Raw genomic sequence first — 14,996 nt, forward strand, 5'->3', positions numbered from 1 at the left:
TAAGCAATAATAGACAAGATTAAAATGCAATATGCAATAGACACGAACTACATGTTAACATACATGTGACGCAATAAAAACATAACATTTGTGCATTGTAGTTAACAATACACATAGAATAGTCAAGGAGTAGATATCGGGTCACACACTTCGTGTACTCTCACTAAAAGGACATATTACCAAAGTCTAGTTGGGATAACTGGACCGTGCAAGATACATCTCATGCATACAATTGACAATATTGGAACTTATAAACCAAGTTATCTCTAAGGACTAATTCCCAAGCTTTTACACAAGGGATCTACCCTAACAATGTATTTCATATCATCTCCTTAAAAACACTTTTATGCATATGATGTATGTCAAACATAACTCAATGCATTACATCTACATGATTTCACTTCACATGTCACATATTTCTCATATCACATCCTCATTCATTTCATGCATTATATGTCACTATAAGTCATCATCATAATAACATCACACAACATAGTGTTACACATAATAACATGATTTATCAATGTCTCAAACATTGTACACATTATTCTCAATTCAACATCCACATTTCATATCACGTGTAAGCACAAAGTCTCGAGATTAAATGCTTAAGAAATAAATAACTCACAAACTCTTTCTTTTTATCTTAACCTTCTATGATGTCGTGTGATTTATACTAGTTATCTAGAGATGTACTTATACTATCAAGTTGATCTTAATTTTATTAGAAATATAAGATAATTATCAACAATTTTTATGCTTACTTGAAGAGTTGATTTTACTTCCTACTATTTTTTAAAATTGTAAAACTACAGTGTTTTAGCCTAATTATGACAGGTTGACATTCACTCACTAATTTGATCATAACTTGAGTTTTAGATCTCTTTTCTAAGTGATTCCCGTGTCATGAAAAGTTAACATCTAAGGCTACAATGGTCCAATGTTGTCTCCTTATGTTCGGGCAATGTTTCATCCATATCTAGCTCGCTCATCAGAATTCTTGGGTGAGTGGTTTAACAGAAATGAGCTCATGCCCTTTCAAATTGCATTCAACATGGATTTTCGGGACTATGTCAACGAAAACAATGAGTTTAACGACCTCTTCAATGAAGCATAGGTTGGAGATTCTGAGACGATGAATTTTGTGAACAAAAACTGCAAATCTATTTTTGAGGGACTGAATTCATTGGTTGATGTTGGTAGGATAGTTTGAGTCACTGCCAAATTTGCATTGGATCGTGCTTGATCTTCACATGTGGTTGAAAACTTGTCTGACAACACCAAATTTGAAATTTGTTGAGGGTGACATATTTCAGTTTATTCCTTCGACTAATGCCATTCTTCTTAAGGTATGTCATTTTTCATCTTTGCACAACTGTTTGTTATGTTGGATTTAAAGCTAGTTTATTTTATTAATTGTGCATGTGGCAATTATAGTATTGCATGCTTTTAGTGATGAAGAGTGCATTAAGATACTGAAGAAATGCAGAGAAGCTATTTCAAACAAGGACAAGGAAGGGGAAAGTAATTATCATAGACATAGTGATCAGTGAAAAGAATGAGAATCATGAATGGACAGAAACAAAGTTGTTTATTGATATTTTAATGATGACCAGGTCAATGAAAAAGAGAGAGAAGAAAAAAAATGGATGAAACTCTTTTTGGAAGTTAGACTCGGTCACTACAAGATAACACCCATGTTTGACAGTTTGGTTTGAGGTCGCTTATTGAAGTTTATCTTTGAGTTATTCTAATAAATAAGATCGTGTACGTTGTTTCTTTTATCTTTGTGCTAAAAAATTGTACTCGAGCTATACTATATATTTTGAAATAAATAGTCGAATCATCCACCGAACTAATACTAGCTAGCTAAATTGATACGAATGAAAAATATATTTAAATGGAGTAATTATTTTGAAAATTTTTAAATACTTTAAAATAGAATATTTTTTGGATAAAAAATATATAAATAATTTAAAATTCAAACATTTGTAACATTTTATAAAATTGTAGAATTTTAAATTCTCAAAAAAATAAAGAATTTGAATTTTTTTTTCTCCTACCTCCCTCTCTTTAAATTGTTAAAAGATAAATTAAAAGCAAGAGATTGAAAAAAAAAACTAAAATGATTCTTGTGTAAGAAAATCAACTAACACCATCAAGATAGCTATTTTAATTTATATATGCAAATATATTAAATATTATCCAAATAAATTTATGTATATTTTTTTATCACTTCATTTCATCTTTAATTTAAGTAAAAAGGCCTTTTTTATGTTGATATTAAAAAAATGTAATTATCACCTAATTTTTAAAAAAAATATATATAAAAAAAATTATAAAGATGATGATAATTATTGTCTAAGTCTAAGAATTGGTGATGTAAATATCCAAATATATATTATATTATAATTTATTTGTAATAATATATTTAATTTAATTATATATAACATATTGTTGCCTTCTATTTAGGTAACCCTCACGCAGATCAATGGTTTATCCCATTCAGATTCGAACATTTTAGAATACAAAAGTTGTTTCTCGGTGTTAACGCCTCTTGTTACCCCTTAGCCATTTTCTTTCTTCCTTTCACTAGTGTTCTAGGCTTCTAGCTGTACTAATCAATAATTCCGAATAAAATAGAGTGAGAAAATTAGCAAGTTGCCATTGGTTGTCAAATTACGTTAGGTCAATCTAAACATGTTAAGTGTTAATCGGAAAGACGACCAAGGAATTCCCCCTAGTTTCATTTGTTTATAACTGAAGGCTTTCATAATTAAAACACAATCCTCCACCACTAGAAAGGAACAACATGAATATGAAGTTCCATAAGGAGTATCTGGATTTGGTTTTGGTCCCTTCTGGGTTGCTCATCATGTTCGTTTACCACCTCTTCCTGCTTTATAAATATGTCAATCAGCCTCACTCCACAGTCATGGGATTTGAGAACAATGACAAGAGAATTTGGGTTGAAAGAATTATGCAGGCAAGTAATTCGTATGACCCTTGATTAATTTGGTTAGTTTATGCATAAACTAATTTATAAAAAAAATTCTTACTGATTTTTTCAAAATCTTGAAGAAGTTTATGGTGATAGATTGTGATAGAAAATATCCTTTTAATTGTTTTGCTTGTTTTGAACTTGGTTATGGCCAGGTTGACAAAAGAGATGTTGGCACAGCACTAACTGTTCTTCAATCCAACACTACAGCTGCTACATTCTTGGCCTCAGTTTGTTTGACTCTTTGTTCCCTAATTGGAGCATGGATTGCCAACAGTTCCAACATATTCTTCCAGAGCCAACTGATCTATGGTGACACAAGACCAATAGCCATTTCCATCAAGTACATTTGCCTTCTAACATGCTTCCTGCTTGCATTCTCGTGCTTTGTCCAATCAGCAAGGCACTTTGTTCATGCAAACTATTTGATAAGCACCCCAGATAGTTTTGTCCCTGTGAGTAGTGTGGAACTGGCAGTCATAAGAGGAGGTGATTTCTGGTCACTTGGTCTTCGAGCCCTCTATTTTGCCCTTGATTTGCTGCTTTGGTTTTTTGGGCCAATTCCCATGTTTATTTGCTCACTGGCTATGGTCATGGTCCTCAGTTATCTTGACTCTAATTCAAGGCCATTGCATACTATGGGAAGCCAGTTTCATATGCCAAAGAGAGGCTTTAACTTGTGAAGGAATAACTAAAGCAATGGTTTATAATGCAGCACAAATTCAGATATGTATCAAACCAATTTTATCTTCACGATGAATTAAACATAATATACTTGCTTTTGTCAAAGGGAAAACAAGAGGTTGAGATTACGTTAGAGTTGTGCAATCATTGGACATAAATACTTAGAATAATAAAAATAAAAATTGTTGTGTTTTTTAAATAAATAAATAAATATGATTAGACAGTTGAATAAGAAGAAATATTATTCTTAGAAGCAAAGCTGTGTTATTGACTTGTAATGGCTAATTGCTTGCAGCAAAAGTGAGTGAGTTGCTTGCACGGAATTGGATAACAAAACTAGAATCATAAACAAATATGCAAATCGTGCGACTTTTCTCTCATTCCACATTTGCTATAACCTAATTATTCAAAAGAGTGGAATTAGATTAGCATGTCTGTTGCGTGTTGCGCGTCTTAGGCAGATAGGCTCTAATTTATATAGAGGTTAAGTTAGATATATTTATTAAATAAGTTCAACTAAGATTTGCTTATGACTTTATTTGATTAAAACTTTAGATTTTGACTTGTCTTAAAAGTTTATTAAATTTACTTATTTAAGTAAATATAATGGTGATGGTATATGACTATAGTAATATAATTATTATCAAGTTAAGTTTATAGTATAATGTCTTCAAACTAAATATTTGCTATTCCATTTAAATACTTAATTTTCTTAGCCTACACATAATTTTAGGCTTTTTAGCTTATTTAAATGTATTTTTTAACCTATTTAAGATATTTCACTATTAAGTATTTTTTAAAAAAGTTATTAGGCTATGTTAGACTCCTAAACTTGTTTTTTACTTAAAAGGAAAGTTTATAAACGCGTTTAAAAAAAAATATTGAGTCCTTGCTCCTAGTTATTGTGGGCCTTGTCATATTTGACTGGGCCGTTTGATCCTCGTTTTTAAACTCTGTAGCTCACTGGACTTGACAGATTGGGCTAAATGGACCATGGAAATGACCTACTTTTCCAAGTTACTGAATTAAAATACTATAGCGGTTTCAGCTTAAATTTTTTTAAAAAGATTGGAGTGCGATTTGAATCCCAGTATATTCATTTTTGTTGGTAAGAGTATTTCAACAAACCTACGTTATCGTCTTAATTAATGAAAGAAATCGTTACAACTTTAAAATAATTTTGATAAAAGGAGTTGATGGAATTTCTTTTGTGTGCGAAAAAAATGGTAAAAGAGAAATGAAACTGTCAACAAACGAAAAGTCACTCAAAATATTACTTTACATACCTAAACCACGAGGAGCAGTTCAAGAATAGATTCGGTATGGCAAATCCAGGCCAAAAAAAAGAGTCATGTTTAAACTTCGAGATATTTTGAAGTTCAAGATTTTTCTTGTTTAGCAAGATAATCATACAAAGTGAAGCACAACTATTTTCTTTTTGTACTTGAATGTCTTTCGAAAATTAATGACAAGTAGAGGGATAAATTGTTAATTATTAAATAAAGGATAGAGTTATATTCGAATATTCGTTTTGTCTTGAGATTAATAATCCGTGGCTAGACACATACCTAATATAAGATTTATTTTACAGAGAATTGAGATATATATATAGGATGAAGAGAATGTGAAAGATATGTTGAAGATAGTATTTATATTTAGAAAAAAATGACGTAGATGATTAATTTATAAGCTAATAATAAATTGCATGGTCCATACTCCATAGCTTTGAAAGAAGTGAGGCAGTCTATTATGATAGCCCGAATTCAGACATGCGTGTGACGTAGACTACTCAAGTTCCACAAACGCAAAATAATAATTAAAATTCTTATGACTGCAAAAGCTCAACAAGACCATTGAAAACGACATATTCTGTTTCTCAGAAAAATTTAACAACATAAGAATACAAGTGCCACAGCTAGAGAGAGGGACCACCACCTCAACCCAATCCACACTAAAACTCAGATTCCAGGGTGGGCCAAAACTAATCAACAACATCATATCATAAATTATTCATCATAATCAACTAAATACATTAATCTTTTTCCCATTCTTTTTTTTTTAGTCATACGGTTAATCTATGAATCATTTTATAACCTCCCCATTGTTTAAAGGAGGTATTAGTCATGTTATTCACAGTAATATTTCTGTTTCTAATGATTTGGTGAATGTTTGAATAAAACTTCAGTTCAATGTAATTTAGGTTAAACTCAGAGCAAAAGTTTAGTTGCTCTTAAACTACATGTATTAATAAAAACACACATTCTAAAGCTTTGAAATGGATAGCAAAACAAATACTTAGAGATTCAGATAGATATAAAAGAGATTAAGTTCTATTTTTATTATTGTAGTTACAATTTTTTTCTAATGATAAAATAAATATTTCTGTTTGTAATAACTTCGTAAAAACTTAATTATCAGCTCTTTATTTATTTTTCTCAAATTCATTGGCCAAAATAAGTAATAGACAACACCTCATGTGAAGTTTGTGCAAAAAAAATGCATGTTTATACCAAAAATAATAATTCATTCTCTGATTTGACGTAGTACTTGACAAAATGTAACCTTGTTTATTTTATCAATCCCAATCAATTTTATCCTCAATACTTTCATCGAATGGCACCCCACATTAGCTGTTTGGATTATATTCTTTCTTCTTTTTTTAATAAAACCCATTTATCTTATATATAAGTTTAACTATTTTATATTTTTTAGATACGTAAGATAATAGATAATTTATATTTTAAAATAAATTTTTGAGGTTTTAATAAATTGAAAAGTAGTTTAAAAAAATAAGTAATTAAGATTTTAGGTGGACGAATAATAAGAAAATAGTATAGAAGTACGTGGTACAGTTAAAATTTAAAATAAAATTGGAAAGTAAATAATATTTTTTTTGAAATAATATAAAAAAACATGTCATAAAAAAAATAGAATAAAATATTTTTCATTTTGAGGATGGAAAATTCAAATTACAATATAAATAAATAAATGAAAATAGTTTATTAATTGAAATTGAACCCTTACGGAAAACTAACAACCACTATAGGAAAAATTAAAGGAAAGTACATTTTGTTGACTATATGAGTGACACACATAGTGCATCAATCAAAGATTCCAAAAATTGTTAAGAAACATTTGCCTCTTTTAAACTTTGTTTTGCCAAATGAAGAAAAGAGATAGACTAATTATTTCCAATCGAAGAAAAGGGAAAGATAAATCATTTCAAAATGTATTTGCTACTGAACGAACTGATCCAGATGTCTTTGCTATTGAACGAACTGATTTTTTCTCTCCATCAAAAACTACGCTCACAAATCTTAAATTTTGACGGAATTATATATATATATAGAGAGAGAGAAAGAGAGAGAGTGAGTGATTCATTTATTTCAGGATTAAGTCTACGTCCAATAATTCATGTTCTACGTCAAATTTTAATGTGTTAAATTTAAAATTTTTAATGCATAAATCAAATCTGTAAATTTTTATAAAATTTTAAAATTATTTGATACTTTGTTTCATTAATTCAAATCAATGTATAAAATAATTTTATGATTATCCGTCAATTTGAATTAATAAAACAAAGTATCAAATGATTTTAAAATTAAAAAAAATATAATGTATAAATCAAGTTTATATTTTTTTAAATTTTGAAAATTATTTGATAGTTAGTTTCATCAATTCAAATTGATAGATAACTATAAAAGTATTTTATACATTGATTTAAATATATATAATGAAGTATCATATGATTTTCAAATTTCTAAAAAATTGTAATTTATCTATATTTGGAAAAGGGAAAAAAATTGAGGAGAATAAAAGAGAATAAATAAGAATTTATTTGATAAGAAATAGGTAAAAAAAAATAATGTAATTTGTAGTTATTTGATAGAGTGAAATTAAGTGAAAAATAGAAGAAGAAAAATGATCTTTTAAAAATATATTTTACATACTTAAAAATTTATATAAAAATATGTTATTTAAACAACTACATTTTTAACATTTGTTAACTAACTATTTAGACAATATAATGTAGGAATTGTCTTATCCATGTATTTTTTGTTTGAAAATTTCACACAAATCCATTCTTAAGATAGTGGAATTAAATTCACATGGGTTTCACCATAATTTTCTTAAAAATCTACTTAATCATCTCCTTCAAATACACATTTTTTTTTTAATTCTATGATAACCTCTCGTTTTCTTCTCCATTTTCTACTAAATCACCTCATCTAAAAACATCACTAATGCTTGGATTATTCAAATTTAACATATATCATGAATTATCAAGTGAATTAACTTTACAAAAAAATTGTTCTTGCAATAATTTGATCTCTCATCTCTATATATATATATGAATTTCCTTATTTAAAGTTTTTATATGAATAAAATTAGAGTCAAGACAAGTTTCAAAACTAAAAAAATACGATTACAGAAGTACTTACAATACAAATTATCCACCAACAATATCATGTATGTAAAATATGAAGTTGTTTGTCTTTTTTATCCAAAAAAAAAATTACTTTATATCTATATCATTGGATGGAACTTACCACTAAACAATCGCCGGTGTTTTTTTTTTTTTATATATACATATGAATTTATTCTTTATCCATTCATCCATTTTTTCTTGTCCTATTTTAAAAGTTACTTATTTGGGTCATTTTTATACACTACAACACAATTATAATATAGTGACACATACCTTATAGTGACACGTATTACATACAATATGTGTCACTAAAAACTATTTTTATCCACACAATAAATATAATATATGTTGATATATTATTAAAAAATTGTAGATATAGATTATAGTGACACACAAAATATGTTGTTAAATCTCATTCAAAATCAACACTAAAATTATATATTACTATATGTAACATTTTTTTTAGTGATAAGACCTTACTACCTACTATTATTTCATTATGAAGTTGAAATTTTTACTCAATGTAGTTGATAATGTTAAAACTATTCTTAAGTTTATAAATTTTTTTTCCTAAAATTGTCTCTAATATTTACGAGACTCATTCTATCGACTTCAATTGTCTCTAATATTAAATTGTGAACACAATTGTCTCTAATATTAAATTAAGAGAGATGACTTCAGTTGACGATAATTATTGTAAGAAAAATAATTAATACAAAAATATTTTAGATTTGTTCTTGCAAAATGATCTAACAATAATTTTTATTTTGAGTGATGATTGCAAGAAGTAATTTATTCTGATTAAAGAAGGTTGATTTGATTTGTTATCACTTCTTTTAAAAGATAGATAACTGTGATGTAATTAAAATTTAAATGAGGTATATATGTATAATTTTTAAAACAAAAAAGTACAAAATAAGGTGGATTTGTATTCATGTCAATGGAAATACCGTAAAATTATATTATAAGAGAATCAAATACGAATTTTTTACCTAAATAATATTTTTTAAAAGAAAAATTACAGAATTAACAACTGTGCAGGTTTATTTACCATACTAGAACCATTTAGTGTGCATGCTCAGAAAGGAATAACTCTAGAGAGGAATAACTCTAGAAAGGCTTCAAAGAGTCATCCACACAAAGCTACATCGACAAGATTCTGAGAGGGTGGCTAGCATACATTTTCGGTACCCTATTAGACTTGGCCCAGGGGTTAGTAACTATACCTGTGTTGAGTTGACGGATGATGAAGACGTTGAGGCACTTTTCAATGTTCACGATTCTAATCAACTTCAATCAGGTATTGAATTATATGCTACATTTACTACAGTTGAATCACATGCACCACAAGTTTCACCTTCACGTTCACCTTACGAAATTTATCAAAGTTACCAGAACACTAACCCATCTAGCCCTTCTTATGATATCCCCTCCAACTATGACATTGAGTCATACACACAGCTTTTAACTGGTCCAATCATGGACCTTAATTAAATACCTTCTCAGCCATTTGAGCAAGCTACACCTTCTGCTTCTCAACCCAATGTTGAAACCAACATTGAAGATCATGTTGTTGTTGGTCTCCCAACAGAAAATGTCTTTGATCCTTTTAGCGAGGACGAAGACGAAATTCTCTCTGCACATGAAGATGATGATGAAGAAACCCTCCCAATTCCAAATAATCCACCACTACAACCAGTAGCCATATACAACCCACCTCCACACTTTTTAGAGTTTCCCAATGAAATCCAACAAGACACTGAGTATAACCATTTGTTGGAGCGTGATATGGTTGTGTATCCACCTGGAACACTATTTGTTGGCCAACGCTTCCAAACAAAAGAACAAATGTAGGACGCCATAAATAGATTTCACATTGTCAACCATTGCACTTACAAGGTTAAACACTCAAGCAGTAGTAGGCTTGTTATGGAATGCATTCACCACGACTGTGCCTGGAGATGTCGTGGTATATTGCGCACCAGGGAACAACATTGGGAAATCATGATCCTTGAGGGCCCCCACACATGTGTTTCCCCACTTATCTCCCAAGATCATAATAAATTGGGATCACAAATGATTGCTCAAAGCATTGGTGAAATTATTGAGGTTGATCCATCGGCATCCATTTCAACCATCATAGCCCACATCAAGTCCACCATGGGTTATACAATTAGTTACAGAAAGGGATGGTTGGTCAAGCAACATGCCATTGAGAATATCTTTGGAAACTGGGAGGAGTCGTACAACAAGTTACCAGGTATGTTGCAAGCAATGCAAATGTATGTTCCAAGTTTTATTTGGAAATTAAATACGCAACCGGCTTACCAAGGTGGCTTATTGGAGTGTTATATTCAAAAGGTTATTTTGGACCTTTAAACCATGCATTGATGGTTTTGCCTTCTGCAAACCAATTGTACAAGTGGATGGTACCTTTTTATACGGGAGATACAAAGGTACACTATTGGTCGCAGTTGCGCAAGATGGTCGCAACAACATAATTCCTATTGCATTTGTTGTTGTTGAAGGTGAAACTAGCGATGCATGATTTTTTTTTCTTAAGAACTTAAGGCGGTATGTAACACCGCAAGATGGGTTGTGCCTTATTTTTGATCGTCATGAAGCTATTCGAAGTGCATACTCAAGAAATGGAAGTGGCTAGACGGAAAACAATTCTGTCCATGTCTATTGTATTCAACATATTGCACAAAATTTCATGCGACGATTCAAAAATGCAGCACTGAAGAAGGATGTTGTCAATATGGGTAAGTTTATCATTACTTTTTTAAAATCATTTGATTATTACTTTTCATTATTTAATAATTTTTTTTGTAGCCTACGGGATGACTGAACCTAGATTCTTTTACTATTACAACATAGTAAGAGATAGCAGCTCAATGGTTAGACAACATTCCTAGGGAAAAATGGACACTAGCATGGGACAATGGACGACGTTGGGGACACATGACAACAAACCTAGCTGAGTCAATTAATTCCGTATTGAAGAAAACACAAAGTTTGCCAATTTGTTCCATGGTAATGGCCACATACACTCGTTGCAACAAGTTTTTCGTTCAAAGAGGTAGGGAAGTGGATGCAATGATTAATGTTGGACATGTATACTCAGAAATTGCAAATAAAACTATTCAAGATGCACAGTCTAAGGCAAATACTCATAGAGTTATCAGCTTTGACAGATCAAGCAGTAGATTTCTAGTGGAAGAAACGCAACATTCCAGAGAAGTTCGACCAGCTGGGAGATTTGCAGTAAGGCTTGATGAATTGTGGTGTGATTGTGACAAGTTCCAGAAAGTTCATATTCCTTGCTCATATGTACTTGCTCATTTTGCTCATTTTGCTATTACAACAGACCTATGCTCATTTTGCTTCCAGAAAGTTCACATCCCTTACTATTACAACAGACCTATGCTCATTTTGCTTCCACAACAACATTTTTGATATTTGGTTAATGAAAATTGAACCAAAAAAAGAATTTCTTACTATGAAGGTGAATCAGAAGCAGTACAGGGAAGGAATAAAGGAGAGAAACTTAGCTGAAATCGTATGGAAAAAATGAAGGGGAGAATGCCTATTTATAGGAAAACAATCATTTTCACTGTTTGCCCAGAACGGGCCGTTCCAAAACCAGAACGGCCCGTTCCAAACCACGTTCTATTTCGTTAAAACAGCTCATGGAACGAGCCGTTTCAAGGCCGTTCCACATTCAAAAAAATGTGTAAATTTATATTTTGGAACGGGCTATTCTAAAACAAGAACGGGCCGTTTCATGGGTCAATTTTTCCTTTAAATCTTAATTCTGGAACGGCCCGTTCTTGGCCGTTTTAATTTCAAAAAAATGACTCTGTGGCTTTAAGCAGAACGGCCCGTACTGCTTTCGGAACGGGCCGTTCCACTTCCAACATCTGCCCAAAATCCCCCACAAACTCGGAAAAAAAAAATATTAAAACAACTCAGAATTCGGTTCCCGGGGAACCAAATTCAGAGAAGAAAAAACAAAAAAAAATAACATTTTGAAGCTCAGAATTCGGTTCTCGGGGAACCGAATTCTGAGCATGCACAGTAAATGATTCTAGTGTGGTAAATAAACCTGCACAGTTGTTAGTTCTGTAATTTTTCTTTTAAAAAATATTATTTAGGTAAAAAAATTCATCAAATACAGGAAAATATATATATATATATATATAGATAGATAGATAGATAAAGAGAGAGATAAAAGAAGAAAATATGAAATAAATTTGATAAAAATTATATAACTAATAGATCAAAGTCCTTATTTGAAATTACGGTGCAGTTAAAAATTTTACTGATAGTATTGCGTTGAAAATTACAAAAGAATGCATTGAAAATATTTTATAATTCTATTTTTAATTCCTCAGTCATTATTTTAAGATATGTGTAATATTTTATTGTAAAAAATTAATAAATTTACTATAATTATTTGAAAAATGCTAGCATTTATGACATACTAAAAAAAATTATGATACAAATAGCAATAAACATAATTTTTAATTGTGTTAAATTAATATATATATATATATATATATATATATATATAAAATAGTGAACACTTATATTTTATAAAATGGTTATATATGATTGAGATAGGTCCTGGTTTTTTTTAGATGATATAAGAGTGTTTTACCATGTATAGTATATTATTTATATGACTCAGGATTCATATTTATTTTATTTGTATTCTATTGAAACACACCAAATAAGGTATAGATTGACTAGTTTGATGATTTTTGAATCAGAAAAATGATTATAGAAGAGCATGTTGTAATTATAATTTTCTCTAGTTAGAAGGTGAAATTATGGTGTGAATAAATACAAGACAGAAAAATTGAAATGTTAATTACTTGTGATTCCTCTGACAACAAGAGTCCCACCTACATTGCTAGACCCCTAGCTGGCCCTTTGCGTTGCAGTGTACTTCCCTCATTTTCCGTATTTGAACAAGCATTCAATCCTCCTAACCCAAAACAACAATTTAACTGTCAATAAATAATTAAATCGTGTATAACGAACCTCTCCCCTGTGCTAAAAATTTTCAAAACTAATGAAGCAGCAACAATACTTTTTTTTTTATATTTAAATTTTTTGATTGAGTGAAAAAAAGAAAGAATATAGAAGAAGATAGTAAAAAGAAAAGAAAGGTGGGTGGGTGTAGGCGTGTAGCGTGTAGCGTGTAGCGTGTAGCGTGTAGCGTGTAGCGTGTAGGAGCAGTTGAGCAAATTGTGAGCGTTGGATGGAAAGGCACTTGACGGTAGCCGACAGGGTCTGATGGAGACAAAGACCGGTCTAGTTCCTTTTGGTAAGGGTCCGGCGGGGCCCACATGGTGAGATGACGAAAATAGCCTGAGCGCGTGTGCGTTGGGGCGCGTGCAGATGAGAGGGATGACATGACTAAAGTACGATGAAAGGGTGAGAGAGAAAAGAAGGACAGCACCGGCGTAAAAGTCGAGGGTTTCTGTACCCCCCACCCCTGCAACTCTTTCTAAACTCTCTGCCCCTCCTTTTTCTCGGGCAGGGCGCGTGAGGAGCACTGCGCCTGGTGGGCCTGGGCCTGGGCCTGTTTGGGTAAGATAAGAAAATGAAGGAGGTTTGGGACGATGTATATTATAGTCAGGAGTGGTTGGGAAGCACAAAAGGAGAATCATAGTGTGGGGTTGGGTTGGGTTGGGTTGGGTGATGTGTATTGTATTATCATATGATGCATTCATGACGGGCCAAGTGGGGAGGGTGTTCGCATTTGGATCATGTAGGTGACTTTCGTAAAGGGAGGCTGAAAGTGTCATTATGATCAGGGGCAATTTGCCATCCACATATGCCCTCCCTGTCATCGCCACATGCTATCTAACTCAGAACACTCTCTCTCTCTATATATATATATTTATATTTGCACCACACCATCTATTCTTTATACAATATATTTTTCTTTCTACAATTATTATACAAGGTAAAAAAAATTATCAGATTATTTAAAACAGAAACTCAACTATATATAAACCAATTGTGTTAAAACAACTCCTTGCTAATATTTTTTTCATAATTGCAATAATGGTAATCACATTTAAGTTATCTTATATTTATTTTAATTTGATTATTCTGATTGATTTCATATTAATTACAGAAAATTACAATCACATCTCTATTTATAATTTAGAATTATAGTAACATTCTTTAAAAATTGAATAAATGTTATATCAACCTGTCATGATTTCAAATATGTGTGTTATATGATATGATTTTTAATGATTTTTTCTCTATCTAAAATGTATTCGTCTTCTCTAATTGCTCCACTTACCTCTCCCTCTTTTTAGCTTCCTTCAATTTTCTCTCCACCTCTTTAATTACACCGTCGATACCAATACTCATGCGCTTCCTCCTCTCTCTCTTCCTCCTCGTACGTAGTAGCATTCTTTGTTGTCAAAGACAAGACCCTCACCCCCAACAACTTCATTTGCACAGGATGCAACAGCATGTTGTACCTAGACATGTGCTACACCTCCTTCTCTAGCTACACCAATGCAATGCAATGGTTACCTTATCCAAGGAATGATATATGTGCTAAATATGTATTTATGATATTGTGAGGTATGATTGATGTAAATGATGTGAAATAATATTAGCAAATTGGCAAATTGATGTCTATGAATTATGTGAGGGTCACATAATAATAACATGGAAATTTGTGAATGTGCATTGTAATAACATGATATTGTATTGAATCTTTTGTAACATACATCGTATGCATAAATGCTTTTTATGATACGATATGGAATATGCTGTCAAGGATGGTCCCCCTATGTAAAAGCTTGAAGATTCATGATCTCGAGGACAATTGGGTTTAGGAAACCC

At 31.2% G+C, this 14,996-nt stretch overlaps 1 protein-coding gene across 1 annotated transcript; it reads left to right on the forward strand.

Annotated features, from left to right (window-relative positions):
- Positions 1 to 2,488: 2,488 nt before the first annotated feature.
- LOC109811582 (spastin, putative (Protein of unknown function, DUF599)) lies at positions 2,489 to 3,808 on the forward strand. The gene is made up of 2 exons (XM_020375364.3): positions 2,489 to 2,986; positions 3,157 to 3,808. Exons 1-2 carry the CDS (start codon positions 2,813 to 2,815, stop codon positions 3,682 to 3,684), a joined length of 702 nt encoding a protein of 233 aa, XP_020230953.1. The 5' UTR covers positions 2,489 to 2,812; the 3' UTR covers positions 3,685 to 3,808.
- The last annotated feature ends 11,188 nt before the right edge of the window (positions 3,809 to 14,996 follow it).

This window comes from Cajanus cajan, chromosome 1 (assembly GCF_000230855.2).
Source record: "Cajanus cajan strain Asha chromosome 1, NIPB_CcT2T_4, whole genome shotgun sequence".
Taxonomy (NCBI): Eukaryota; Viridiplantae; Streptophyta; class Magnoliopsida; order Fabales; family Fabaceae; genus Cajanus; species Cajanus cajan.